We start from the raw sequence: 27,495 nt of genomic DNA on the forward strand, positions 1-27,495 counted from the left end.
TTCCACATCTGGTAGCTTTTTTTTTCTTTTTTAATAAAAAAGGTTCTAAGAGGGTTGGTGGTGGCACCCAGCAGAGCACATACCTGTTCCCCACTTGAGCGGAAGTTTCATGAGTGGTGAAGCAATGCTATAGTTCTTTCTCTCTCTCCCTATTTCCCCCTTCCCTCTCAATTTCTGTCTCTATCAACTAAAGAAAGAAAAAATAAAAGGGAAAAAATGGCCACCAGGAGTGGTAGCTTAGTTTTGCAGGCACCAATCTCTAGCGTTAACTTTCACTGTAATAAATGAAATAAATGGAAGATTTCCAGCCATCCCTGGAACATCATCTGGTCTACCTTACATTCACTTGATTCTAAAACTAATGTCATAAATACTTTCTCCAAATTCTCTCCCCTAGTAAATTTTTGCTGCATTGTGGGACCTCACACATGCACACTTCCATTACTCTTGGGCAGACTTTTTTTGTTGTTTTTAAAACTGATGAGAGGGATAGAGACAGAGAGAGAAAGAGAGAGATTACCACAATAACATATCACCCTCTATGGAGCTTCCCAGAAGTACTTAGTGGTGCTCTTATTTAGTACCAGGTCTTAAACCTAGGGCTTTGTGCAAAATAAAATGTTTGCTCAAATAAGTGAGCTATATCCTAGCTCTAAATTTCATGTTCTTTAAGACATTCATACTCAGTTCTGCGTTTTACAGTGTTTTAAGATTCACCATTTGTTTAAGATTTTACATTGCCTTCCAACATTCAACCTGTGGGAAAAAGAAAAACTCTTTTCTATTACCAGAATATAACCTCTCTTCCCTTGTGCCAGTTATGCCTGTATGCATCCCTCTATCTACTAAACAATTCATCCAAAAAGTTGTAGCTAAAAATCATGATCACAGGGCTGGGTGGTGGTGCTCCTGGTTGAGTGTACATGTGACAATGTGCAAGGACCCAGGTTGGAGTCCCCAGTACCCACCTGTAGGGGGAAAGCTTTGCAAGTGTTGAAACAGGGCTGCAGGTGTCTTTCTCCCTTTCTATCCCCTCTACCTTCATGATTTCTGGCTATCTCTATCCACTAAATAAAGATACAGAAATGAAATACATTTAAATAAAAATGATGCTCACTGGGGGTGGGGAAAAAGAATAAAGACTATGCAAAAGAGTTTCATGTTTGAGGCTCCAAGGTTCCAGGTTCAATCCCGAGTACCACCATAAACCAGAGCTGATCAGTGCTCTGGTTAAAACAAACAAAATCATGTTCATTCACCATTATGACTATGCCCCCCTTCTATGTTAATTTCTCAGTTATGCAGTGTTATTTCATTCTCTTATTGTAATTTATTCTTAGTTCTTTCATCTTTCTTTTGTGTCTATATAAATCAAGACAGTCAAGAGCAAATGTTACATTTTCCTCATCTTTATTTATACAGTCCTATATCTAGAACAACCTGTTCACTTTCACCTCACAACTGCATTTTTTTAGTCCAAAAACTGATTTTTCAAAAGGACTAGCCATATTAAATGAAAACATCTCATCTCCATTAGTTATTTTCATTTATCTGTATTAAATATGCCTTTAAATACCAACAGCAGAGAAAAGGGGAAACAATAAATACCCAAATATTTATGGCTTATTTACATGTCCATCTTCAAAAATCTCTCAACAAAAACAGGTCTATGTGTAAATAAAATGTCATCCTTCAAAATAAAATATTTAGAGGACAAAAACCAAAATAAAACACTGATCTTATTAGATAATCATACAAATATATGTCTGAAAATAGTAAAACAGAAAGTCATTTGTTCCAGCTCTTTAAGAGTATTTTAATCATGCAAAAACAACACAATATACTCTAACACAATGGGGAAATGTTAACTACACTGAAGTGGCTTTTATTCATTGTACAGGATGTATAGTTGGCAATTGTTAATAAAAATATTTACTCTAAAGGAACTCTAAATATATTCATTTAGAAACAATATTTTGAAATACAGCAGTAAGCAACAGAAACTATTGCTCTTTATACATTTTTGGCATAACACTGCCATACAGTTACAGAATTATAAAATATGTGTTTCATAGTACCATACAGATCCAGAAACTGGTTACAACTCCTACCACATACACATGGTATTGGTACTAACAGACATGCACAGCATTCTGTAATTCACACTGCAGTAGAATACAGAGGACAGCAGCTGCTGGAGAATCAGTGCTTAAGTAAGTCATACATTTCCCTCAAATACTTAAAATACAAGGACACAATAGTTTCCAGATTGAATTAATGACTAGATGAAGCTTGCTGCCTAATTTCTTAGATAAGACTAAAGAGCTGATGTTTTACTGATGAGCAAATACAAGCCCCTTTGTATGTGTTTGGTGGGGGAGGGGGATACTTGTCAAAGAATTTAGCACTTTGCTCTTGTTTGTTTCTCTTAATTGTAGTGCCCAACCTCTTGATAGTGTAAGAAACAACTGCTTCTTTTATAAGGGACCTATCTTGAGTTTCACTGTAGCAAGTTCCTCAATTTAACTTGTTAGTTAACGGTTGATACATAGCATAGGAATTAAACTTGGTATCTGACCATTTGACTACTATTGACAGTGTACTGAAAAGTTGCATTGTGGAGTAAGTAGGATCAGTTCAAATGAGAGTTTTAATGAGACTGTCTATACCAATGCAAATTCCTCAGTACAAGTAATAGTGAGCTGATTCTTTTTTTAAGATCTTTTTTTGGGGGGTGGGGGAGAAGTGGTTTACAGTGCAATTGGTTGGAGAGGCCTAAGTATGATTTTTCATCTCTCCATCATAGATATTTGTAAAACACTCTCACCCCCAATTTAAGTCCTTTCCCACCATCACACACTAGGACTCCAAAACTCATGATTCTCAAAACATATCCCTACAAAGAAGTTTTTATAGGTCATTCCTCATCTGCTTCTAATAATTATGGCAGTTGCACCTTTTTATTTCTGTAGTGAATTTGGTACTGTTTCCTCATCTTTTGCTTTATGTTTCCTTCACAAAAATTAAACTCATCAGCACTGGAAAACAATTGTTCTTTGATCAGAGTATAGAATTTAAAACATTAATTTTTTTATATTTATTTATTTATTCCCTTTTGTTGCCCTCGTTTTATTGTTGTAGTTGTTGTCATTGATATCGTCACTATCGGATAGGACATAGAGAAATGGAGAGGAAGGGAAGACAGAGAGGGGGTGAGAAAGACGACACCTGCAGACCTGCTTCACCGCCTGTGAAGTGACTCCCCTGCAGGTGGAGAACCAGGGGCTCAATGGGGATCCTTATGCTGGTCCTTGAGCTTTGCGCCACGTGTGCTTAACCCGCTGTTACTGCCTGACTCCCTAAAACATTTCTTAAAGCCCAAAACTAATTAATGTAAAACTGTTCCACAAACTCGACTACAAAAAAAAAAGTACTGGAGAGAGAGTTTATTGGGTAAGCTGTGTGCCTTGCCATGTTCAGATTTGAATCCCAATGCTTTCAGGGAGATGTCATGGCATTGGGGCTTCCCTGGTGCTGTTTTTTTTCTGCTTCTCTCTCACTATCTTAGTACAAAAGCATCCTAGAAACAGCAATTTACATGCATTTATACATTGCATTGTACATGCATGAGTCACTGTTCACCAACAACTAAATCAAAATGAAAATATGAGAAACATCATTTCTTAAAAACATCTTCATAGGGTTTGGTATTTTAGAAAAGGTCTTTTAGCCTAATAAGCATTGATGCCTTTCCTTTCATGTCATTTAAAAATACACTTTATCATTTTATGACTTTTTAATATAGTTATGAAAGAGCCCAAAGAAATTATTGACTAAAGAACCTGGAACAAACAGAAATGGAACTGGTATTTCCTGAAACGGGTTTAAAGATTCATGCATTTGGAGAAATGAAAGGTTGTGCCTTTGTGTCAACAACTGTTCTGAAAACCATGATTTCCTCCAATAAAATTATATGAAAAATAAATATTCAGTTACAATGTGTATAACAGAGCAGATATCCAATTGCTCAGTTTTCTAAACAACTTCAAAATGATGGAAAGTAAGATGTATAGTTATTTATGAAAATGTACGCTTATTAAAATTGTGTAGAGTACAAGGTGACCCGCTTGCTCTAGAAGTCAGAGTTAATGGACTCCAGCACTCTCATTATTTAAAGGTGTCTCTAAGGAACCAGTGTTGGTACTTCTTTAACAAGATGCCTTCCTGAGTCAGACAATTTCTCTCTCTCTCTCTCTCTACTCCTCCTTCTTTCTTTCTCTTTCTCCCTCCCCTACCCCACTTCTAGACATAAATGAAATTATATAAAAAAGCAACAATTGTATCCCCTACCTGAAAATTTTTATTCAATAAAACAAGCATATTAATTTACAAATCACTAAAACAGTAAGTTCAAAAAAAGACAAGAAACAGTAAGCAATAGGGGAGAGGAACAATGCTTTTTAACTGTTTTTAATAAACTTCTGAAATAAAAGTTTTTCAAGTCAATCTCTTATTTCTCCAACTATATACAATTGAACTTCTGAATAAATTTCCTAATGGAATTTCATTTCTGCGTCCATCTGTATTTAAAAATAAGAAATAAAACACATGTAAAGTTTACTTGCAACTAAAATATTTAAGATGAAAATTATAGCTTGTAGGACTATCAAGAAAGATCATAATTATAACAATAAGCATAGTTAATCCTTTAAATAGTATTTGTCAAATACAGCACATTGCTGAATATGTGGCTAGAACACTTTCTTATGAACTGATGTTACTGACACAAATGGAAATGTCTCCAAAATGAAAAAGCACCAAAGTAAATTTTATTGAAATAACTAATACTCATGGTTTGGAATGCTCATGACAAGATCTTATGAGGGATTCTAAACTTAAAATTAGTAAAATTCTAAACTTCAGAGTGAAAACCATTTACATTAATTAAGGCATATCTGGGTATGTCCAGGCATTCATATTTATATTATTATTAATTTCATTAATAAAGAAATTCTAAAAATACAGTTAGTCCTCAATCACAATCTGCTAGGTGGGCTGGAAAACTAGAACAGGGAAGGAAGAACGACAGAACTCCCTGTCCCCCATGAGAAAACCCACACAAATCTGTTAGTGTAATAAACAGTACAGAATCCAAAGTTGAAACAAGTCAGAATGTGTACACATTCAATTTATCCTACATTCACCCAGGCCATTTTACTCTACAACTGCATCTAGGTATCAAATATTTTGAACTCTAGACAAAATGATATTAACACATATGCCCCAAAAGAAAAAGGAAGAGATTTCCTAAGCAGAAATAAAACAGAAACCTTCAAAATTATTCCCATAAGAAAGGACTGCCATTTATGGCAAATAAAACACAAAAATTCTACAGATGAAACTAAGACCAAGCATCATCATGCATTTCCTGCAACTTTCAAGCTAGAATACAAAGCTTTTAAAAGAGACTCAGTTTTCAGAAGACCTTAACCAAGAAGTTTGATCTAGCTAGCTGACTATCAACTCTCCCAGATCTCTACTATAAACTTGGGAAATTTAACATTAAACAATGAACCAAATGGTCTCTACCCATCAGGTTCAGCCGATTTTGACCACTCAGTGAAATTTACTTACTAAAAATATTTTTTTAAGTAACTCTGATATAATAATATTATTTGTTTTTCCGAACAGGTCATACTTTTGCTCAGATTAATGTGTGGAGAGAAGCAAAGTAGAGAATTTAACATGATTAAATATGAAAATAATAATTATCATTAATTATGGTTATATTAATAATTAGTAATTATCTTAGAATTTCTGTAGTAGTGCCTGAGTTGTGAATTTTATTTTAGCTTTGAAACTGAAAAAAAATTAGTTTCAAAACCTAAATTCAACATGAGATACTACAAAATGACTTCTGAACTGAGAACTAAACCTGATTTAAAGACAGGTATTTTTACTTCTATCAAGATTTGTTTGCATTTCTTATGAGATTGAGCGTGAATATGTATAATGGTGAATATTCTTAATGTTATAAATTTTTCCTCTACTGTACAGAAATATATCTTCTAATTATATATATCACTTTGCAGTATTTCAAAATATTTCATATTATCTCTTCAGAGATATGAAAGCACAAAAATTAGAAATGTACTAGACTAACCAAGCAATATAACATCTATTTTCTGTGAAATACAAGTTAGTGTTTATCAACAGCCAACATTTAGTATACTTGCAGTCTGTTGTACAATAAATACTATACATTTGCAAAGATTCAATACTTTTAGCTATTTAGCCATGCTTCACATTTTTATAAGAGCTTCTCAATAAGTTTCTGCAAGCATATAGTAGTCTTAAAAATACAAAATATCAGAATCAAATCCAGAGGGATATTTCCTATCTTTGACATTTGAAACACCTATCTATAGATCTTATGCTAAAAACAATTAGACATACAAAGTATTTTCTATAGAAAAATTCTAGACACATCTTTAACCTGGAAAGAGAATGACATCCTCTCACTTGTTTTTCACAGAATAATGCTTTCATAAGTTATTTACAGATTAAATGCAGGAAACATATTACATGTGAACATGTATTTTAAAAAACAACAGGGTGGGAAAAGGCCACATTTTTGGTGGGAGTCAAGGAATTTTCCTCTTAATACTAAATATTCTTAAATAAACTGTATCATCAAGTCAAACCCCTAAATCAAAATGATATTCTGCATGTTAGATTAGTTGAATGAACTGCTTTTACTTCTCCTTTAGCCATATTTTTAAAATATTTTATTTATTGGGTAGAGAGAGAAATTTAGATGGAAGGGGGATAGAAAGAAACAGAGACACTTGTTGCACAGCTCTACTGCTCCCAAAGCTTCTCCCCTGTGAATAGGGGACAGGGCTTGGACCATGGTCCTTGAGCATAAGACTGTGTAAGCTCTACCAGGTGTGCCACCACTCAGTACCTCAGTTTTTACTTTTAAGGTCCTTAATGCAATTTCGAACTAATTCAGGTTATATTCATTTATTATCTGATCACTTCATTAATATTTTAATGACTGTTCACATTTTAATATGCAATTTAAAGCAGTCTGAAATTACCATATCTGCAAAAATGTAAAAAATTTTGAAATTAATCATGTTCCTAAAATTTAACCTTATGCAAAATCCTACTCACATCTCCTAACTCTAGAGCAAATGAGTTCAATGGGAACATTGCTACCATAAGCACCACATTAAAGGGTGCATGTATTTCTTGCATGTGAAAAATTAAAAGTGAAACATGAACAAAGAATTATTTTTACGCTGGTCCGTGTGCTTTGCACCATGTGCGCTTAACCAACTGTGCTACTGCCTGGCTCCCTCAAGAATTGTTCCTAATGCTTAACTTCACAAAATAGTAGAAAGCAAATAACTGGCATATTACAGGAACTAAAAAATGAGAAAATATTCTAAATCTATTGGAATATGATGTGCAAACATTCCTAGCACTCATATAAATAATTCAGGGTTAAGCAATTGTGATGTTTCATGTGAACTTTAATGCAATAAAATCCTGTTTTCCAAAGACTTACTATCATATTTATATTTTAAAAACTGCTGAAAATGTGACTCAATAGAGCTAACATAAGGGTACTGATATGGTATGATTAAGAATAGGACATAGAAGGGCAACAAAAGGGAATAAATAAATAAATATTTTTAAAAAAAGAATAGGACATAGTAAATTCTTGTGGGTTAAAGTGAGCAGACTTTCCCAAAAGGCTAAGCAAATTCATTTCTAAATGAAATGAACTGAAAAGGATCTATCCATTATTTTAAACTATATTTGTGTGTAGATTTGAACATTTTTACCAGTGTTTCAGATTATTTTCTGGATTGAAATAATCAGTTATTATTATACAAAATAATATTACCTGCTCTCAACCAATATTAACGTATACGGTGATTACTAAAACTACATATATGGAATTTTCCATGTCCTCAATTTCAAGGTCTGACAATTTAGAAACACATGAAATTGCAACTATATTAATTTCATAAAACACAAACATACACATGGTTCTAGGGATCACTGTATTGTCCCTAATACAAGAGGAGTGACTTTTTAAAATAATTTACTCGCTTGCTTTTTAGTTGTACAAGTCATCTTCATTCAGAAAGAAGCACCAAATTTATATGAAACAACCATAAAAAGCAAAATTATTTTCTTGAACTTTTGCATCAAAAATTGGTAAAGCACTGAATTGGAAAAAAAAAAAACATTTTAAACAAAGTAAATTCTTGAAACCAAACCATTGAAAGTTTTCTTCTAGTGAAAAAAAAATCAATATAGGTGCGTATTTGAACGCACACTAGGAAGACAGCATGTTATTTAATAATGACAGCAGCGGACTGAGCGCTGGTGTAGAATGAGGAAAAAAAGTAAAAGACAGCAGTCCCAACAAATTGTATGGGTAGGTCATACATAGCTCATCAAAAATATTCCATTTCATTTGTCAACATTTTTAAAAGTAAACATGCTGAGGTATTGTAATAAAAACATAATCTCAGTTCATTTGAGAATATAAAATTTGTTCTTCCAACCTAAAAAATATCTGATGCATAAATCAGTCAAAAGTGAGGCAATACTGTAAAGTCATCCTCTTGATTTTCTTCATGTAGACTATTCTTTCAAAAGAATTTACTTGATCTATCAAATGTTACATGATTATTTCTAGGCAGATTCAACATAGTGTTGAAGTAATATTGTGGACAGAATTTGAAAACTCACATCCTGAAATTGTTAAAGAATATATTCATTTATTGGGTCTTACCTTAAAATTTCCTAGTAAATTCATTGTAATAAAAAACAAACAAATAGCAAATGCTTACAATGTAAATTGGAAATAGATGACCAAAATTTGAAATGTAACTTAGGATAAATTATACAGTACAAATTTTTCCTCCTTAACCTAAGCTGGTTTGTAGGCTTTCTGATAATTCCCTATAATTTTTATAATCCATCATGGGAACGTGGATTTTCAGGATTTTCATAGTCTTTGTCATGATTTTCACTTTCTTCATCTTTTTCAGAAGGAGATGAACTCTCCTTTTTCTCTATTGGCTTATTCACTGTATTTTCTGGCTGAGAATTTGAATTTTCAACATCACAGTCCTCTGCATTTCTTGGCCTGGCAGCTTCACTGCTGGGCTCTGTGCTGAGCTTGTCTGTTTCTTCTCCAGACTCTTGAGGTGTCACATTCTTCTCTTCAGCTGTTTTGTTATTTACATGAACAGCTGAGGAGGAATTTTTGGAGTCCTTGGATTTTTTGTGCATAGAAGTCTGACTGTGAACAGAGGAGAGAGGGGCAGGCATTTTCTGGGCTTTATTTCCCTCTGACTGTTCTTTCTTTGGCGGTCCCCAGATAAAATTCTCTGAAGGTGTGTAATGTTTCTGGGCAAAACGAAGGAGTTTTCTTCTTTCTCTTCTGTCTCTAATTGTATAAACAAAATACTCCAGGGCGCTCTGTTTAATGTTGGGAATAGTATTTTCCACAAGAGCTTCATGAAGAATGAATTTTACAAGAGGAGACTTAAAACTTTCATATCCAAGCTCACCAAGGCTTTTAAGAATACGAGTGATTCTTAAGTAATTATGCTGAGACCTGGAAAAAAGTGAGTAAAATGAGATGGAAAGATTCAGGTAGAGGAAGCCAGGGAAAACATTTTTATGGGACTGAAAATCATGTAAATGTGCGTTGTAATGACTTTTTAAAAATCATATTAGACATCATTATTAATACAATATAAACCTATATGAAATGCAATGTTTACTATAAATTTTTTTAGTTCTTCAAATTTGAACTAATTTAAGTTTAAAATTCACTGCACTACTACAAAATTGCTGTATATTAGTTAAATACACTGAGAATGAGTGATCTAATAAGTCAGCAACAGCAAAGCACTGTACCCACCACAGACAGCCAATGCAAACCATAAAAAATTACATAAAATCTCAGTTGAAAGACACGATTTGCAATGTGAAAAACAAAAGCCTCCATATAAGCCAATTCATAAGACACAAAAACCATGTTATGTTAAAACAATTCAGACAAGTGATGTAAAATGGACTTATTTAGCAAAGTATAGTCTAAAAGAGCATAACCTTCAATGTTCACAACCCAGTCTTGCTACTTAGAACTGTGGACTTTTTAATGTTTTATTTTAATGAAATGAAAAGAGAGTGAGAGACACTGAACAGAGGACTCTGGCTTATGATGGTACAGGGGATTGAACCTGGGACTTCAGAGACTCAGGCATGAAAAGTCTTTTGTATAACTACTATGGTATCCTCTCCACCCCAAGCTATGTGGAATTATCATGTCTTTCTAAGTCTCAATATTCTCATCTCCACAATGGGAAAAATGACCCATGTCATTCTTAACTGCTGTTAAGAATCAAATAAGCTAATACATGTGCAAGGCAAACAGAACCCAATAAATTATTAGATACTATTTAACACAAACATCACCATTGCCTTTTTTTTGCCTCCAGGGTTATTGCTGGAGCTCAGTGCAAACCATTGCTCCTGGAGGCTATTTTTTTTTTCCTTTTGTTGCTCTTGTTTAAGGTTGTTGTGTTTATTATTATTGTTGTTGTTATTGATGCCTTGTTGTTGTATAGGACAGAAAAATGGAGAAAGGACAGGAAGACATAAAGGAGGAAAGACAGATACCTGCAGACCTGCTTCACTGATTGTGAAGTGACCCCCCCCCCTGCAGGTGGGGAGCCGGGGACTGGAACCAGGATCCTTACACTGGTCCTTGTGCTTCTCGTCAAGTGCACTTAACCTCAACTATTCTTATTATTTAAAAGATTTGGTGTATGCACCATCATGTTTGTATGTATTTCAATATAATTACCTGGATTCTTCTTCTTTTTATTTTTTCACCTCTCCCATTTCTGTTCTCTTTATCACCTATTTCCCTATCAAAGGCTTTCTAAATTTGCTTTTCAAGCAAGCTATTTCTAAGCCTCCTCTTGTAAGGACTATGGTGGTTATCTCTGAGAGGTGAGAAGGCGAGGACACAAAACTTTGGTGATAGGTGTGATGTGGAACTACACATTGTAATCTTAATTCTTGCAATTCACTATTAATTACAAATAAAAATGACTAATGAATAAATTAGTAAAAAAATCTTTTTTTTTTTGGCTTCTAATAGCAACAACTCCAAAGATGATTTTTGCTCACAGATTATACTAGCATTTTTCTTCCCTGACCTAAAACTAAGGTCATCATTAGATAAATGCTTTCCAAAGCTATTACATCACAATTCAAAATCTACCTTCCTTACCTCACTTACTTTAATAAACATGCCTGGTTGCATATTAAAAATTTTTAGGATATATATAGCTATCAATAACCCAGATATCTATTTACCCTGTACTGCTACATTTATTTTTAATTTTCATAACCGTCACTTCATTCTAACATTCTAAAATCTATTTATTACTTTAGTACACTGAGTGTTATACTTGCCTTGAGCCTTACATTGTACCTACCTTCCTTAGTTTCCATAAGTACTTGGAGTATTTTGCTTAGGAAGAACTAGCAAATTATTTGGGAGGAAAGGAGTTATTTGAGGATTGAAATGAGGTGCTTCCATGATCTACTACTGTAATAAGATACTGTTTGATCAAAATATTATTAAAGACAATATGAGAATGTAATGATTGAAGATAATCAGGAAGATTGGCATATGCAATGTCAGAGGCCACATGTATACAAATCCCCTACTCTGGTGGCTGAGCCTCCTTCCTAATTGCTATGTTCTATTTTAATATTAAAATTTTGAAGTTCAAAGGGTAAAACATAGGTTTCAGTTTTATGAATGTGTATGGTGTATTTTCTTTTTCTTCTTTTTTTTCTTCATTAACATTTCTACTCAATGTTCAGCTTTGGTTTATGGTGATACTGGGAGTTAAATCTGGGACTGTGGAGCCTGAGATATGATCATCTTTTTTGCTTATTATGCTGTCTCCCCTGCCCTATGTTCCCTGCTTTTAATTGTTAGGAAGAGTCTTTTGAGATGATACTAATTGGGAAAAGTTAAGAGAGTATGACATAAACTGCTGAATTAACTTAATTCTTAGTATAGAGTTTGCACACTCTAAAATGACAAAAACCGTATGTAATATCTGCTTCACAAGACTATAAGAAAAAGATGTGTAGAAAAGTAAGAGTGTTTTTCTTTCTTTTTTTTTTTCCTAAGTCCAAAGAGGACTTATACAACAAAATAAAATTTACTATATTTGCAACCACTTCAGTTTCACACACATACATAGCAAGATAAATGAGCAGAAACAGAGAAAGGGTTCACTGGTGAAGGAGCATTTCCATAAGTGGCAGCCCAGGTTCAAGCCCAGGTAACACATGAGAGTATCAATGCACCAGGGAAAATTCTAATGTTGTGGTATCTTCCCTTCCCTCTATTTCCTCTCACAACCTAAATGAAAAAGCAGCCTAAGAATAGCGAAACTGAGTTTACACAAGTAGCTGCAAAAAGAAACACACTGATTTTAAATAATGATAAAAATTATTTATAAATTTCTATAATTTAGCCACAAGTCTTCTAACAAAATATTTACAAAACAGTAGAAAAAGATAAAAATTTGAGTTAAAGCAAATGAAGGTGAGTCAGGATTTGAGAACAAAATTAAAGAAAAAGGAATTGGACATTTCAGCACGTTTTGAAGTAAATGTCCCTAGTGAGATATAATGTGACTTAGTCTTTGGGGTTGATCAGTCAATCAAAAAAGAAAAGTTAGACTTCCAGGTAGAGGTAAAGACAATAAACAAGGCTGAAACTGTCAAAGAGTAGGCTCGTTAGAAGGACCAGGAAACAGAAATAAAGTTACAGAGGAAAACCAGGACCTAAAATTTGACTCAGACATTCAAAGTAATTACAAATAAAATTGCATATATCTTCGATACTGGTCTATGTATCTGCATTTTAATATCTAAAAATATTCGATCTCTTTTAATCATAATCATTTATAACTTGTTCCATGCATTTTATCTCATGATTTTTTTTTTGTTGAGTTACTGTAAATTTGTCAAATTCCTTATCTAGTCTAAGAAAAAAAAAAACCTTTGAGGTGTAATACAGATTAAAACACAAATAACGTAAATGTTAAGGCTAAACCATAAAAGCACTCAAGTAAAGAAAGCAAATGAAATATATCTATATATTTTTGGTAGATAAGAGGTGAAAAGCAGAGAGAGAGAGAGAAAGAGAGAAAGAAAGAGATCACAGAATAAAAGCTTCCTTCAATGCAGTAGAGGCCAGGGTCAAACTTGGGTTGAACAACACAGGGTAAAGCAACATACTGTCCAAGTGAGCTATTTTGTCAAATCCAGAACTTTTTATACAACTTTCTATGTATGCTCAAATCAAGTTAACCTGATTTTTGATAAATGAAACCAAAAAAAGGTAATTTTTCTTCTGGAAGATTCTAGTGCAGTTAAATAATACTTAGAAAAGATTTCTGTGGAGCCCTGGGGAAGGAAAATGAGATACTGAGTGGAGGAAAGGAAGGGAATTCAACAGGGCAGACGTGCAAGGAGGACTTAAGCTAATAAACATTTATTCATCAACAAACATTTACTAAACAGAATTATTCTAACCAAGAAAAAGGACAAAGCTTCTCTAATATGATAATAATAATAATAATAAAACAAAAGACTATGGGGAGTCGGGCTGTAGCACAGCGGGTTAAGCGCAGGTGGCGCAAGGCTCAAGGACCGGTGGAAGGATCCCAGTTCGAGCCCCTGGCTCCCCACCTGCAGGGGAATCGCTTCACAGGAGGTGAAGCAAGTCTGCAGGTGTCTATCTTTCTCTCCCCGTCTTCCCCTGCTCTCTCTATTTCTCTCTGTCCTATCCAACAACGACAACAATAATGATAACTACAACAATAAAACAACAAGGGCAACAAAAGGGAATAAATAAATAAAATAAATACATATAAAAAAAGACTGTGGAATATAAAGTATTCCTTGTGAAATATAAGACACTCTCTGAAGATTTAGTTTCATGTTAGTAGGTAACCTGAATATACCTTTTCTTTGACAGTATGACTTAAATGCTTTGAAGCTTTGTTCTGGTAAAGACACTTGCACTGATTGGTCTGAGGTATCTATAGTTCTGCTATAAGCACCCTGTATAAATCAAACTTAACTTGAGTTATGAATTAATGGGTTTTGTAATCAGGATCATAAAGCTTTATGTCTGTGTCTTTAGTGTTTTAGTACAAGCTACCATTTTAATAGTGTTGATCATAGCTTTAGTGAAAGAAAGGTGCTAACATTAAAACTTTCACTTGTTTTACCAAAACAAGATGAAAGACACAAATTAGTTATCTAATGCACAAAGTTCTTAGTTGATTGGGGAAAGGAAAATTCCTGAAGTCGATCTTTTTTTTTTTTTATCCTTTCTCATTGTCCCTTGAGCTAATTATAATGTGCTAAAAATGCTTCAAAGCTCTTGGTTTTTAGAGTCCAGCTTTCATAAAGTTAACCTATAATTTAAAAAAGGACAAAAGAGCCAGTTTTCATGTAAAAGAAATAATAATAAAACTAAACTGTGGTTACAAATATTGATAAAAGTTATAAATATCCCTACAAATGAATACAGAAAATTGATTCCAAATAAACTGTTAAAATCTTTTTCACAGATTTTTGGAAATTAAGAAAAATCAGCCTTTTGTCATTGACCCAAAAAGAAAATATTCTAATTTTTCCTAAAATGTATGGACACATCTCAGTCTTCTAATGGGATTTTTATATGTCAGAGGCTGGATTTATAGATATAATCTAAGGAAGTATCATACTTGAGGAAGTAAGAAACAGACTGAAGCACAAGAAACTTACAACCTAGTAGAAGGAATTTGAAAAACCATATTTAGGTAATGAAAATAAAAGAGAAGAAATATGGCATAAAAATGGAAACAGACTACACTTGGCTGGGATAGAGAGAAGAGGTAGTTCAGGAAGAAACAGTTCTAAAACTGAACAATCATATTTCCACTTGGGAATTTTGATCTTTTTTTGTGGTGACATTCTTCTGTTTTGAATAAAGAAGAAAAGTATTTTAGACTAGTTTTTGAATTTCAATTCCTGAGTCCATCTGCTAGTTGTTTCTATGCCCCATAGACAACTCCAGGCATGGGAAAATAACATGCTGGTCCCTAAAGTAATTTAGAAATTTTGCTTACTCATTCAGATGTTGAAACCTTTCCTGCCAGTTAATAGCTCGAACAACATTTCCAGTTTTATCAATCAGTTTTATTCCAAAAAATTCTAACATCATTTTGTAAGCCAGGAGGAATCTTCTAATTGCTTCCTTTGTTTTCTTGAATTCCTAGGAAAAAAATATTTTTTCAGTCAGATGAAATGATTCAGTTGCTACCAGGACAATAAAACAGCAATATTATTTGACCACCTCATATATAATAGAATAAGCTTTAGCATTACCTCAATCTCATATGTAGTTAACTCTTTAGCATAAAAGTTCAAGCCTTGTTCTCTCAGGGGGAAAAGCCTGTTTTTTAGAAAAAAAATTTTTTTTTTTATTTTAACGCTGCCTGAAAAGCACATGTGGTGAAGCAGGACTTAATGCAAAGTAGATTAATGTTACTAACCACTGAATGTAAGTGTGATTGTGCTCCAGCTTTTCATAATCTCCTTTCCATTTGTTTAAAACTTCTTCAATGTAAACACCTAAAGAATGTTTACAAAATGAAACAGACATTTAAGACATAGTTGAAGGAATTTTACAATTCACTTACTGAGCTTTACGTTAAAACTTTAAAAAAGACTAATAACAGAAAACAAGTATAATGCTATTGTTAATGTAGCATCAGGGCCCTGCACATGCATAAGGGATGTGTGGCCTAACCTGGGTCAGTTTTTTCATTATTTATTTCAGATAGTGAGGAAGAGGAGATAAGAGAAAGGAATAGTTTCTCTCTCTCTCTCTCTCTCTCTCTCTCTCCCCCCCCCCACCTCTATCAACCATGGAGCATCTTTCTCTGTGATATATATATATATATATAGTGCAGGAACTCAACTCCCAGGACTGATGCATAGTAACAGTCATGCTCTTAACAGGTATGTTATCTCCTAGGCACTCATTCTTCTTCTTTTTTTTTATTTACTTAATGTATGTATGAGAGAGATAGACAAACAGGAGAGAAATGCAGGTCACAGTACTGCTCTTGCATATGTGAAGCCAGGATCCTAATGCCTCACACATGCAAACCCTGCATTCCACCTACCAAGCTACTTCCCCAACCACAAAAAATAATACTTTTATAAGATGAATAATCAATAAAATTAAATTAAATGACATATGAATAGCCTATGCCACAGAGTCAGCTACATAATAAACTTAATAAAAAAAATCAATGACACTGGGGGCCAGGCAGTGGGACACCCCCATTAAATGCACACATTACTATGTGCAAGGACCTGGGTTCAAGCTCCTGCTATCTGCTCTCTGCATGCAGTGGGGACACTTGAGAGTGGTAAAGAAGGACTGATGGTATCCATCTTTCTCTCTATCTCTTTACCTCCCCTTCCCTTCTTAATTTCTTTCTGTCCTATCTAATAGAAAGAAAAATGGCCTCTGGGAGTGCTTAACTCATAGTACCAGCACTGTGCCCCAGTGATAAAAAATTAAATAAAAAAATAATAATTAAAGACATCTCAATAAAATAATTAGTGGCATCTCAAGTAAAGGAAAAGTTTGTAGTAGAGGGGTCTAGTAGGTCAGAAGTAAGTAAACTATAGCCTGGCATCTGTTTTATATATAAAGCTATCCTGAAACACACATGCACATTCATTTAATATTTTACATTACAACATCAGAGCTGAGTGGGTCCCAACAAAATATTTACTATTTGGCCACATACCAAGAAAGTTTACCGAACCCTGCCCTATAGGTTCATATAGTCCTTTGAATAGTGGTTGGGTTAAATCACAATAAATCCCAAAGGGAAAAGAAAGGAGGTTAAACGGAAAAAGAAATAGGAAAGGAGCAGGGAAAGGTGGAGAAAATAATGAAAGAAAAATGTTGAGTCTTTAGATTGTATTAAACATAGTGTACATTATGTGGCATAATTACCATACAACTCTCCCAAACCAAAATTAATTGTCCACATTTTACTAGTGATAAGATCATGTGACTTATTTGTAATCACACACTAGTAAAAAAAAAAAAGGAGGAGGAGGAGGAGTAAAGAAAGTATGGTAGTAGAATGCAGTTCTTACTGGTCCAAAGAAGTATATTCTTTTTACCACATCATATTGTCATCGTACCCCCACCCCAATTACTCTTTTATAACAAAACCCTCCATTCTCTAATCTGTATACATCCTCAAAATTAACAACAGTCATTTAGTCAGTTCAACAGAATAAAGCACAACACAGCAATTGTCTAAATATAACTCATTTCATTTTTGTTTCCTGTGATTACCTGTTTGTGGTAGAGGTCCAGTCTTAGAAGATTTGAAAAAAAAAAAAAAACCCTTTTTTTTTAAATCATACTGTTGGCTTTACCAGTAATGTTGAAGGCCTTTGTTTCCACAATTTCCTATTTGTTTTCCCTTCTAACCAGTCCTCCTCCTACTAAATAAATAAAATACAGAAATTGCAGATATGCATACTGTCAAGTGTGGGGTAGAGGTGTGCGTATGCACGCAAACATATTTGGTGAGGCAAATGTGTACATGGACATACTAAGCAAAAACAACATTTTGAGGGCAGGGTTAGACAGCACAATGGTTATGCAAAGAGGCTCTCATGCCTGAGGCTCCAAAGTCCCGGGTTCTATCCTCCGTACCACCATAAACCAGAGCTAAGCAGTGCTCTGGCAAAAACAACAGCAACAACAACAAAAACATTTTGTGACTTAAGCTAAAACTCCTGGCCCTCACCAATCTTAGAAGTCTTCAAAAATAAGTTTCATGATAAAGATTGCCCCATGAATTCATTATTTGAAGCCTCTGCTCTAAATTACTACTTCTAAAATAAACTATTAAGTATATGAAAATATTTTGGTTAAATACATCATATATCTGTGTTCAATGCTTTCAGTATTTGAAGGCATTCTGCTGGGTGAATTTTATTAAATTTAGATTCAAATTAGTAATAAACTGATTACTACATTTCTTCAAAAACTTTTCTTACTCCACACCCTAAAAAAAAAACAAAAAACTGGGGGTTGGGAGGTAGTACAGAGGGTTAAGCTCACATGGCACAAAGCACAAGGACGAGCTCAAAAATCCTGGTTCACCACCTGCAGGAGAGGGTTGCTTCACAAGCGATGAAGCAGGTCTGCAGGTGTGTCTGTCTATCTTTCTCCCCCACTCTCTGTCTTCCCTTCCTCTCTCCATTTCTCTCTGTCCTATCCAACAACAATGACATCAAAACAACATTAATAATAATAACAACAACAATAAAACCACCAGGACAACAAAAGGGAAAAAAAATGGCTGCCAGAAGCAGTGGATTCATAGTGCAGGCACCAAGCCCCAGCAATAACTCCTGAGGCAAAAAAAAAAGAAACCAAAAACAACTAACAATCTAACTTTAAACTAAGTAATAATTTTTTAAAAGAATTTATTTATTTATTTATTCATGAGAAAGATAGGAGAAAAAGAACCAGACATCACTCCGGTACATGTGCTGCCAGGGATCAAACTCAGGACCTCATCGTTGAGAATCCAATGCTTTATCCACTGTGTCACCTCCTGGACCACACTAAATATTTCCATTAATAAACAAATCACCCCAGACAATAACTTGGATCCACCTGCATATCATATTTCAGGCTCAGGGAAAAAAAAAAAACTAGTATAGCCATAGGCCCTTTGGAATATAACTAAAATATGCCTACTAGCTATCTACAAAATGGAGGACCCCCCCAACTCTTCATCTGATCTATTCCAGCCTTTAGGTTTATGATTGTTCAAGAATTTGTTTAGCTTTGTATATTAACTCTCTTTCTAGCCACCAGGCTCCAGATGCATGATGCTGACCAGACTTCCCTGAATAAACAACCCCACTAATGTGTCCTAGAGCACAGCTTCCCCAGAGCCCTTCCCCACTAGGGAAAGAGAGAGACAGGCTGGGAGTAAGGATCGGCCTGTCAACGCCCATGTTCAGTGGGGAAGCAATTACAGAAGCCAGACCTTCAACCTTCTGCATCCCATAATGACCCTGGGTCCATACTCCCAGAGTGATTAAAGACTAGGAAAGCTATCAGGGGAGGGAATGGGATACAGAGATTTGGTGGTGGGAATTGTGTAGAGTTGTACCCCTCTTATCCTATGGTTTTGTCAATGTTTCCTTTTTATAACTAAAAAATAATAAATAAAAAATTTAAAAAAATAAAGCAGCATCTTTCTCCCATTAATAAATACAACAGAGAGTTTTATTCCAGAAAGCTCCTTCTAAATAAGAACAAATTTGGCAGATGTACATCAATTAATTAAACACACGTAGATCTGACCATTTCTGCACTGTTCCCTACTCCCAACTGGTGCATCTTTCAGTGCACAGTATATGTACTCCTCTGCAACATTCCACCTAGGCCTTGGATCTGCTTCCTCCAGCTAGCTGAGCAAAGAGTACTTGATACTTGGAAGGATTTATAACTCCTGGTCATCACTTCCTGACTTACTGCTGTGGATTTGGCTCAATTTCCAGTGTGAGCATAAAACAGGAGCTGGATCCATCTGGTTACCTCACAGCAATAACGACTCTTAAGAATAGAAGCCAGCTTTGATGATATGATCTAGATACAATTACGATGCCCACTACAGTGTGGTGCCTTAATGAAACATACATATTACTATAATGGTGACATTCTCTCACCATGGCTTTAGAAAAGATCTTATGAAGGCAAATGTAAAGTTATAAAAGAGCATCAAAGATTATGTGGCAAAGTTCTAGAAACAGACAGTATCTATAGTAGACTTCCTTCCCTCAATATTAGAACGCTGAATGGTGACTATTTAAGTCCCTGGCCCCTGAATCTGAACATTAACTGAACAGAGAGCTATCATATAAATGTCAGTTTTAGATTATGTTCTAAATAGTTTTCAGATATGGCATGGTGAATGTACACTATGCTTTAAAAGCAAGACCTAACTAAAATCTGTAAACTCATCTTTAAAGTTGAAAAATGAGAATCTAGACTTTTCTCATGTTGCTTAGCATTTTAATATTCTATGTTTCTATCAATCTCTTTTCTGCCGCGCAGTGGGTTAAGCGCATGTGCTGCAAAGTGCAAGGACCGGCTTAAGGATCCTGGTTCCAGCCCCCGCTCCCCACCTGCATGGAAGTCGCTTCACAGGGGGTGAAGTAGGTCTGCAGGTGTCTATCTCTCCCCTTCTCTGTCTTCCCCTCCTCTCTCCATTTCTCTCTGTCCTGTCCAACAATGACGACATAAATAACAACAACAATGAAAAACAACAGACAATGAAAGGGAAAATGAGTAAATAAATATAAAAAAATTACAAAAAAAATGACATAATACCTTTCAAATAGGAATCACATTAAACAGGTGATAGAAAAGCACTGTTAATCCAGTTTTACCACCAGAATTTGCCAAAGTGGATGCTTACAACTATAGAATCTACAACTTTGAGGGTGTGTTAGACTGCTAATCAATAATAAATACATTAGAATGACCTTTCCAAGATAGCAGATTACTCACCATCTGGCTTAAATGGAATTTTATTCTTATAAAAACGAAGATTGCTCAAGTCATTTTGATATCGGATATCTTTGAAGTTCTGCTAAAGGAAAAAATAAATCAATCTCCATCACACGGACAGATAAGAAAAGGCACAAGGACCCTTTTTGCATGTTTGCTCAACAGCATCACACAAAAAGAGAAAAACAAGGAACTTCATATTTTAGGGAAAAAGAAAAAAAAAAGCATTCTATACTCTTACTGGGTACTGGTGTCGATATTTGTACAAATCCCTGGCAGCATAAAAACTTCTCTTTGGTTTAGCAGTTGCTTCAGTGGAATCACCACCCTAAAATACAGAGTGAAAGTCCATTTATATATTGGAAGATGATAATTTCACTCAGAAATTTCCAAAGCTTAAAGTAATGCTCATCCTGTTATACTAAGGCCAAGAACATGGAGGAAATGATGGGGAGGAGAGAGGAAGGTGTACAGAGGGAAGGGACTAAAAGGTATTGGGGACCATATGCACAAAGCAGAAGAGGACTTAAATTGAAAGCATGAGAAATTGTACCCATGTGGCAACTATCTTGTAAGCCATTATTTCCCTAATAAATAAACTTAAAAATAATGACCATCCATAGAGACTAAAATGTGTCAAGCTGTTCAGATTAATAATACATTGTAAAGATTCTCTTAATATTGCTTTCTGTCAACATTTTCCTGATTTAAAGTGAATTTAATATTTGTCCTAAGGTATTTTACTAAATAAGAGCTTACTTACCAAAAATCTAGAGAAGCGAAATATTATAGATGCATAGTATCATAAACACAATACAAGATTTATTTTAGACATATGCTTTACAAAAACATGGTACCAGTGATTCTACTATACATTTCTTAGGAAACTTCACATTTACATAATGCTGAAATAGTGTTGAGTTAATAGATTAATCCTACAAAGTAAAATGTTACTAATTTTGCATTCTTAGCTATACTTGAAAGTCAAGTAATATCTACAAATGGAAAAAGAGTTGTCAAAACAAACTAATTCACTTTTTAAACTATCCTATGTAGTACTCAAAATCAGAAATAACCTTTTGCTAAGTCAGTATTACAGAAAGATAAATTCAAAATAATACACATAAAAAAGCAATACAAGCACTCAGATTTTAGTAGCAGATGTGTAGTAATTTACTCATGCTATTTATATTTTATGTAAAATTTCACCACCAAGAAGTAATTTAAAGTGTAAGATGCAGGCCAATTTACTTACATCCTGCACATGAACTATGGTGTTATAATTTTTAAGAAAGTAATTTGAAACCATGCAGAAAGTCAATGATGTTGATGATGAAGAAGCAAAAATGACAAAATGTAAAGCTGAATACTCACTAGGAATTTCACCCCCAATCTGTTTATCATTCCCCATACCCATCTATGATGACAGGCTGGCATCCTGTAAGTAATTTTCGCACATTTTTGAAGTGGTGTGATTCTCACTATTACTACAAGTACAGAGATACATAGTTTAACACCAAATTCTCTGATGTTTAACATTAGCTACTCTGTCATGTTACATAAGCAAGGAAAAGCTTAAATTCTGCTCCTTGCCAAACATTTCAAAATAGCTCTGCCTAGCAAGAATCTATTTAGCTGGAGCTACAACCACATGAATCATCATCCTACATTTGTATAGAAAGCACTTTTCCATTTACAAAGCACTTACTTGGAAATTCTTTGATTTTTATAACACACCTGCTAATAGTTATTAACATTTCCACTTTAAAAACAAAGTAACCCAGACTTAAGAGAAATTGAGTAAGACTCAGGTCTCAGTGATGGTGCAGAAACTATAACCCCAGGTCTTATGCTCCAAGTTCATCAGATATGAATCAATTCTAGATCCACCAAAAGTGAAGCTTCATTGCAGACACCTCAGTACAATGTCAACAGTTCAAGATCTGGAGTCAGGTGACTTGGATAGTCTCAACTTTTCTACTTATCTGTGAAGTCCTGAGCAAACTCACTTAAGTGAATGTTAGTTTTATCATCTGTAAAATTAAAATAATGACTCATGGCCTACCTATTTCCCAGGATTATCATGACTGCATTCTTCAACTTCCAAATGTACCACTCTTTGAGCATCCATTCCTGCTTCCCAACTTTTTCTTTGAACCCTAATTCCCAATGCCTTTCACCTGCTCAAGCAAGGAATTTCCCTTCCTTCTCCCCTTCATTTTTCTTCCTTCTTCCTTTTTGCCACCAGGGTTACGGCTGGGGCTTAGTGCCTGCACAATTAATCCACCACTGCTGGAAGGTTTTTTTTTTTATTATTTTAATTAGAAACAGAAATTGAGAGGAAAGGGGGAATAGAGAGGAAGATAAAAGACACCTGCAGAACTGCTTGTCATTTATAAAGCTCCCCGCCCCATAGGTGGATACCAGGGCCTTAAACCCAAGGCCTTGCACAGAGTAGTTTGTGTGCCTTGTCACAAGTGTGCCTTGTCCCAAATAACTGTCTCTTAACATCTTGTCCCTACTTCCTGCATTATCAAAATTCTGTCTCTTCTAGACCATTCTTGTCAGCAAACAAACACGCCACATTTCTAACCCCAAACAAGCACACAACTTTCCTCAACCTAAACTCCCATTACCAGCAGATTCATAGTTTTGTTCCTTATAATAAAGTGTCTCTCCAAAAGTTGCTCAAACCTGGTCTTCTCTCATTTTCCCTCAATCAGAATCTGCAGCAGTCCATCAAAAGGGCTTTTTTTTTTGACACCTGCAGACCTGCTTCACCACCTGTGAAGTGACTCCCCTGAAGGTGGGAGCCATCTGGGTGCGCTAACCAGCATCCTAACTCAGGTCCTGTGCTTTGTGCCAAGTGCTACCGCCCAACTCCCTCAAAAGGGCTTTTGTGAATGTCACTGATCTCCATCTGGCCAAATCATTCCTCAGTGATCAACTCAAGTAACCTCCCAGCACCACTAGGCCAGAGTTGTTTCTTTACTTCCTGAAATGCTCAGATAATGAGAATATTCTTTATCAATGGAATCTGAGAATATACCTGGTATTCATCTTATCTCAGTCCCTGATCAGCAAGCCACCTTTCTGTCTCCTTTGCCTCTTCAGGCACACACTAAGTGAGGGTAGAAACAGAGGCTTAGTCCTTAGCTCACATTCACTCCTGATAACCAACAGTTTTTCCCCTAATGTCATATACTACCAATCTTATATGCTGCCTCCAGTCTTCGACTAAGCCTTCATTCATAGATACTGTAACATACCTGACAACTGAACTTGATATCTACTAGGGTATCAAGTTCAAAGGAATTCTTGACTTAACCCCTTAAACTTTCCGATTTTACTGACACCATTATTTGGCAAATATTCAGGTGGACTAGTATGAAGTAGAAGTGGCAAGAAGTAATTAGTCTGAGATATATTTTACAGGTAGTTCCAATAGTGTGTGCAAGTAAACTGACTGTGGGGTACAGGAGCAAATGGGGTTGATAATCAAAATTAAAAGGCAGACACTTTTTTAGAAGTTGTATGGTAACATGAAAAATCAAGGAAAAGGAGGAGGGAAGGTTGGTATGGACTACCATTTACTGGGACTGCAATTCACTGACTGAAACGTTAATTATCAAATTATTTTTATATACAATTGAATGTCAGCTGGTCCTTCCTTCTCTCTTTCATATCACAAACGTCCTTACATTACTTAACTAGGAGAGAGTGGAACGGGAAAATGCTGGAATATTGTATCTAATATTTTTCTATGGTTAAATTAGCAACTCAAAGTGGATAATTACAGCAAACTAGTAAATAAGAAGTATATTCACATCCAACAGGTTAAAGGCTCTGACATTATTGGCATAATTTTTACATTTTCATTTTTCTCTGCGTGGCTGATCTTGAGCAAACTTTCTTTCTATACCTCAGTTTTCTCTAAAATGGGGATTAAAAGCAGCAAGTCCCAACCAGCCCCCAAAATTGCAGTTGATTTAAATACCATGTTTGGCATAGAATATGTACTCAGACTTGATGTTTTCCCCGAACTAAACAGGGATGTCTATTATATCAAGGTGTAAGAGGTGGCTTAACTAATATTTGGGTGGCGACTCCTCTACAGTAGCAAAGAACCCTAAGGTCACAATTCGCTTTGAGATCCATCGTTTTCATTTTCATAGTTATTTCTCCAGAGCTGATAAAGAGGGCCTAACGCAGAATCACAAACCTTAAAGACCTCCATGATGCACACTTCTTTAGAGGGTTGCCTTCTTTTTAAAGTTTTCTGAATTATTTGCACTCCACCAATGGCTACAAATCCTCTTTATCCCTTTACTAACCTCTCCAAATTGCAACGATAAATTATCTAAGCAACTGGATCAACAAGTCTTCTGGATGAAATCTGATTTTTGAAGAGTGGCCTGAACTCAGGTTGAAAGGGAAAGGCCTTACTCAAGAGGTAAGAACTGTAGCGTTTTAACTTCCGATGCAGACCTTCTATTATACAATACTTTGAACGGCTGTAGACCCCAGAGGGGGCTAAGAGAGCTCCCTGATCTTCCATTGTAGTCTCACCTCATTCTAGATCATCCTTACTAACCACATGCAGTAGAACCCGTCCAGTTCGCTCAAGCCTCTATTTTTAGACAGGTTCCTCCCAGCCCACCTTCACATCACCCCAGCTGCGCTGCAGAGAAACAAAAACACACATTCAAGTTGGGTTCTGCCTTAAGGGACTTCCTTTTTGCGCCCAGGGTCAGGCCCCAGGCGGTCAGAGGCGGGTCCTGGCCACCCGGGGAGTCACCGCAGTCCCCCCAGTCGGCTGGGCGCGGAAGGCTCTGGCCTCAGAGGGTGGGCAATCGCTCTGCCCCCCTCTGCGCGCCCCTTCCCTCAGCGCCGTGGGGAGCCGCTCGGCTACGCCGACTCCTCTCCGAGGCGGCATCCTTCCTCCCCGCGGCCGGCCCGAGGCTACAGCAGGGCCGCGTACCTGCTCGGCGCCCGCCGCCTCGGCGTCCTCGTCCGGCGCGGGGCAGGCGCGGGGCCGCCCGCAGGCGCGTTCCGGGGACCGCACGGGTTGCTCGGGCTGCTGCTCCGGGCCCTCGCCGCTGCTGCCCGGCCGCGGCTCCTCGGGCTCGGGCTCCGAGTCCGTCTGCCAGGTGGAGTCGCAGTCCTCCACCGTGGCGGGCTCCCGGAAACTGACGCCGCCGAGCAGGTTGCCCATTGAAGTGGCAGCGACTGGCGCGGGGCTGCGGGGCTGCGGGGCTGCGGGGCTGCGGGGCTGCGGGGCTGCGGCAGGAGCACTAGGACCCGGGCATGGCCGCAGCCGGAGCGCTGGGCGGCAGCCTCGGCGCGCCCGCCGCCGCACTGCCTCAGCGCGGGGAGCGGCAGCCCGGCTCACTCGCGGGGAGGAGCCGGCGGCCCGGGGACCGCCGCCGCCGCCGCTTGAACCCGCCCATCTGGATCGATCGAATCGACTGCTGGATCGCCTTAGTCCAGACCTGGGACTTGTTTGGGGCTCCTCCCAGCTGAGCGGGAAAAGTGATCCCGCCCTGCTCTGAGAAAGGCGGGTTGGGGGTAGTAGACAGGAGGTCATAGGAGCTATCACTGTCTGCTGGAGAGACTGCACTCATCATGCCTTCCCTCTCACCAGGCTGGTCCAGAAAGATTAAACAGACAAAAGTTAATGATGATCAACCACCATATAAACAGAAAAACCAAGCTATCATGACTGTATTTACAGTGACAACTGGAGTCTCCCCGCTGTCTAGATGAAGTCAAAGCAATCTATTACCTCATCTAATGAGCAAATGTCTCTTGAAACAAAAGGAGAAATAACTAGATTTTCACATTGATCTGTGGATAGTATTACCAACACCCAGTCTATCTGGAGATCTGAGTAGAATAAAAGCCCCTTGGCTCCTTAGCCTGTTTAAAGGAGGAAAGGGAAAGCGTGTTACAGAAGTGCTTAGACATTAAGCACTGCAATGTAATATGACCCAGAGAAAAGCGACTATTGTAAAGCTTGTATATATTATAACCTAACTAGAAAGGAAGGCTCTTGAAAGCAATCATGTCTGTGCTGAAACTTGTAGTTATTTCGTAAGCATTCATTGAATACGGATCGAGAAAATAGCCTACATATAAAAGATAAAAACTACTCTTTGGAAATAAAGTTTTACACAAACATATTTTATATCCTGATGAAATAAGGGATTGTATCAAGCCCATGGGCTATTTCTAAGGGAAGAATCAAGTGAACAAGGTATTTCCTCTTTTTCAAACAATGCAACAGAACATTGCCTAATTAGTTTCTGACCTTAGACGTCACATAGCTACTTGAGGCCTAAATTTTTTTCATCTATAAAATGGGATTGGATTTCATTTTTGCAATCCCTGGCAGTTATGACCTTCTATTGCCCATGACTGAGGAAAACTCTAAAACTAGTAAGTACTAGGCACAAGAAGTCTTTTTTTATTTTGTTCATAATGGCTTAGTGAAGAAATAGGGAAAGTAGGGCAGCAACAGTAGAATATATGAATATATGCATCCAAATGCTCACATTTGGATCCATCTTCTATTGACAAGAGGGTAGGAATAGATGCTGTCCATCTCACTATGTATTCTAAACATTAAAAAAAAAAAAACCTAGGGATGGCTGCTGTGCCCAGGTGCTCCATCAGCATGTGGATATTACAGCTGACCTCATATACTTTGCTCTCTTCCCATCAGGACGTCT

At 36.5% G+C, this 27,495-nt stretch overlaps 1 protein-coding gene across 2 annotated transcripts; it reads right to left on the reverse strand.

Moving 5' to 3' along the window:
• Window positions 1–1,389: 1,389 nt before the first annotated feature.
• On the reverse strand, window positions 1,390–26,238 carry OGFRL1 (opioid growth factor receptor like 1). 2 transcript variants are annotated; one of them, XM_007529040.3, is made up of 7 exons: window positions 25,746–26,238; window positions 21,006–21,092; window positions 20,765–20,843; window positions 15,684–15,762; window positions 15,517–15,583; window positions 15,258–15,403; window positions 1,390–9,649 (listed from the first exon to the last, which is right to left on the reverse strand). In XM_007529040.3, exons 1-7 carry the CDS (start codon window positions 25,977–25,979, stop codon window positions 8,998–9,000), a joined length of 1,344 nt encoding a protein of 447 aa, XP_007529102.2. In that variant the 5' UTR covers window positions 25,980–26,238; the 3' UTR covers window positions 1,390–8,997. The 2 variants fall into 2 exon arrangements, with proteins under 2 accessions (XP_007529102.2, XP_060045963.1); XM_060189980.1 differs by having other exon boundaries at window positions 20,765–20,846.
• Window positions 26,239–27,495: the final 1,257 nt, after the last annotated feature.

Source organism: Erinaceus europaeus, chromosome 4, assembly GCF_950295315.1.
Source record: "Erinaceus europaeus chromosome 4, mEriEur2.1, whole genome shotgun sequence".
In the NCBI taxonomy this organism is placed as follows: domain Eukaryota; kingdom Metazoa; phylum Chordata; class Mammalia; order Eulipotyphla; family Erinaceidae; genus Erinaceus; species Erinaceus europaeus.

Excerpts from the sequence above, each read along its gene's own strand:
- OGFRL1 (XM_060189980.1), bottom strand. The coding sequence starts at position 25,979 with ATGGGCAACCTGCTCGGCGGCGTCAGTTTCCGGGAGCCCGCCACGGTG. Across the intron at positions 21,093-25,745 it reads AGGCGGCGGGCGCCGAGCAG|GGTGGTGATTCCACTGAAGC; the intron begins GTACGCGGCCCT and ends TCTGTATTTTAG. Across the intron at positions 9,650-15,257 it reads AGGTTTCAACATCTGAATGA|GTCTCAGCATAATTACTTAA; the intron begins GTAAGCAAAATT and ends ACTTTTTTCCAG.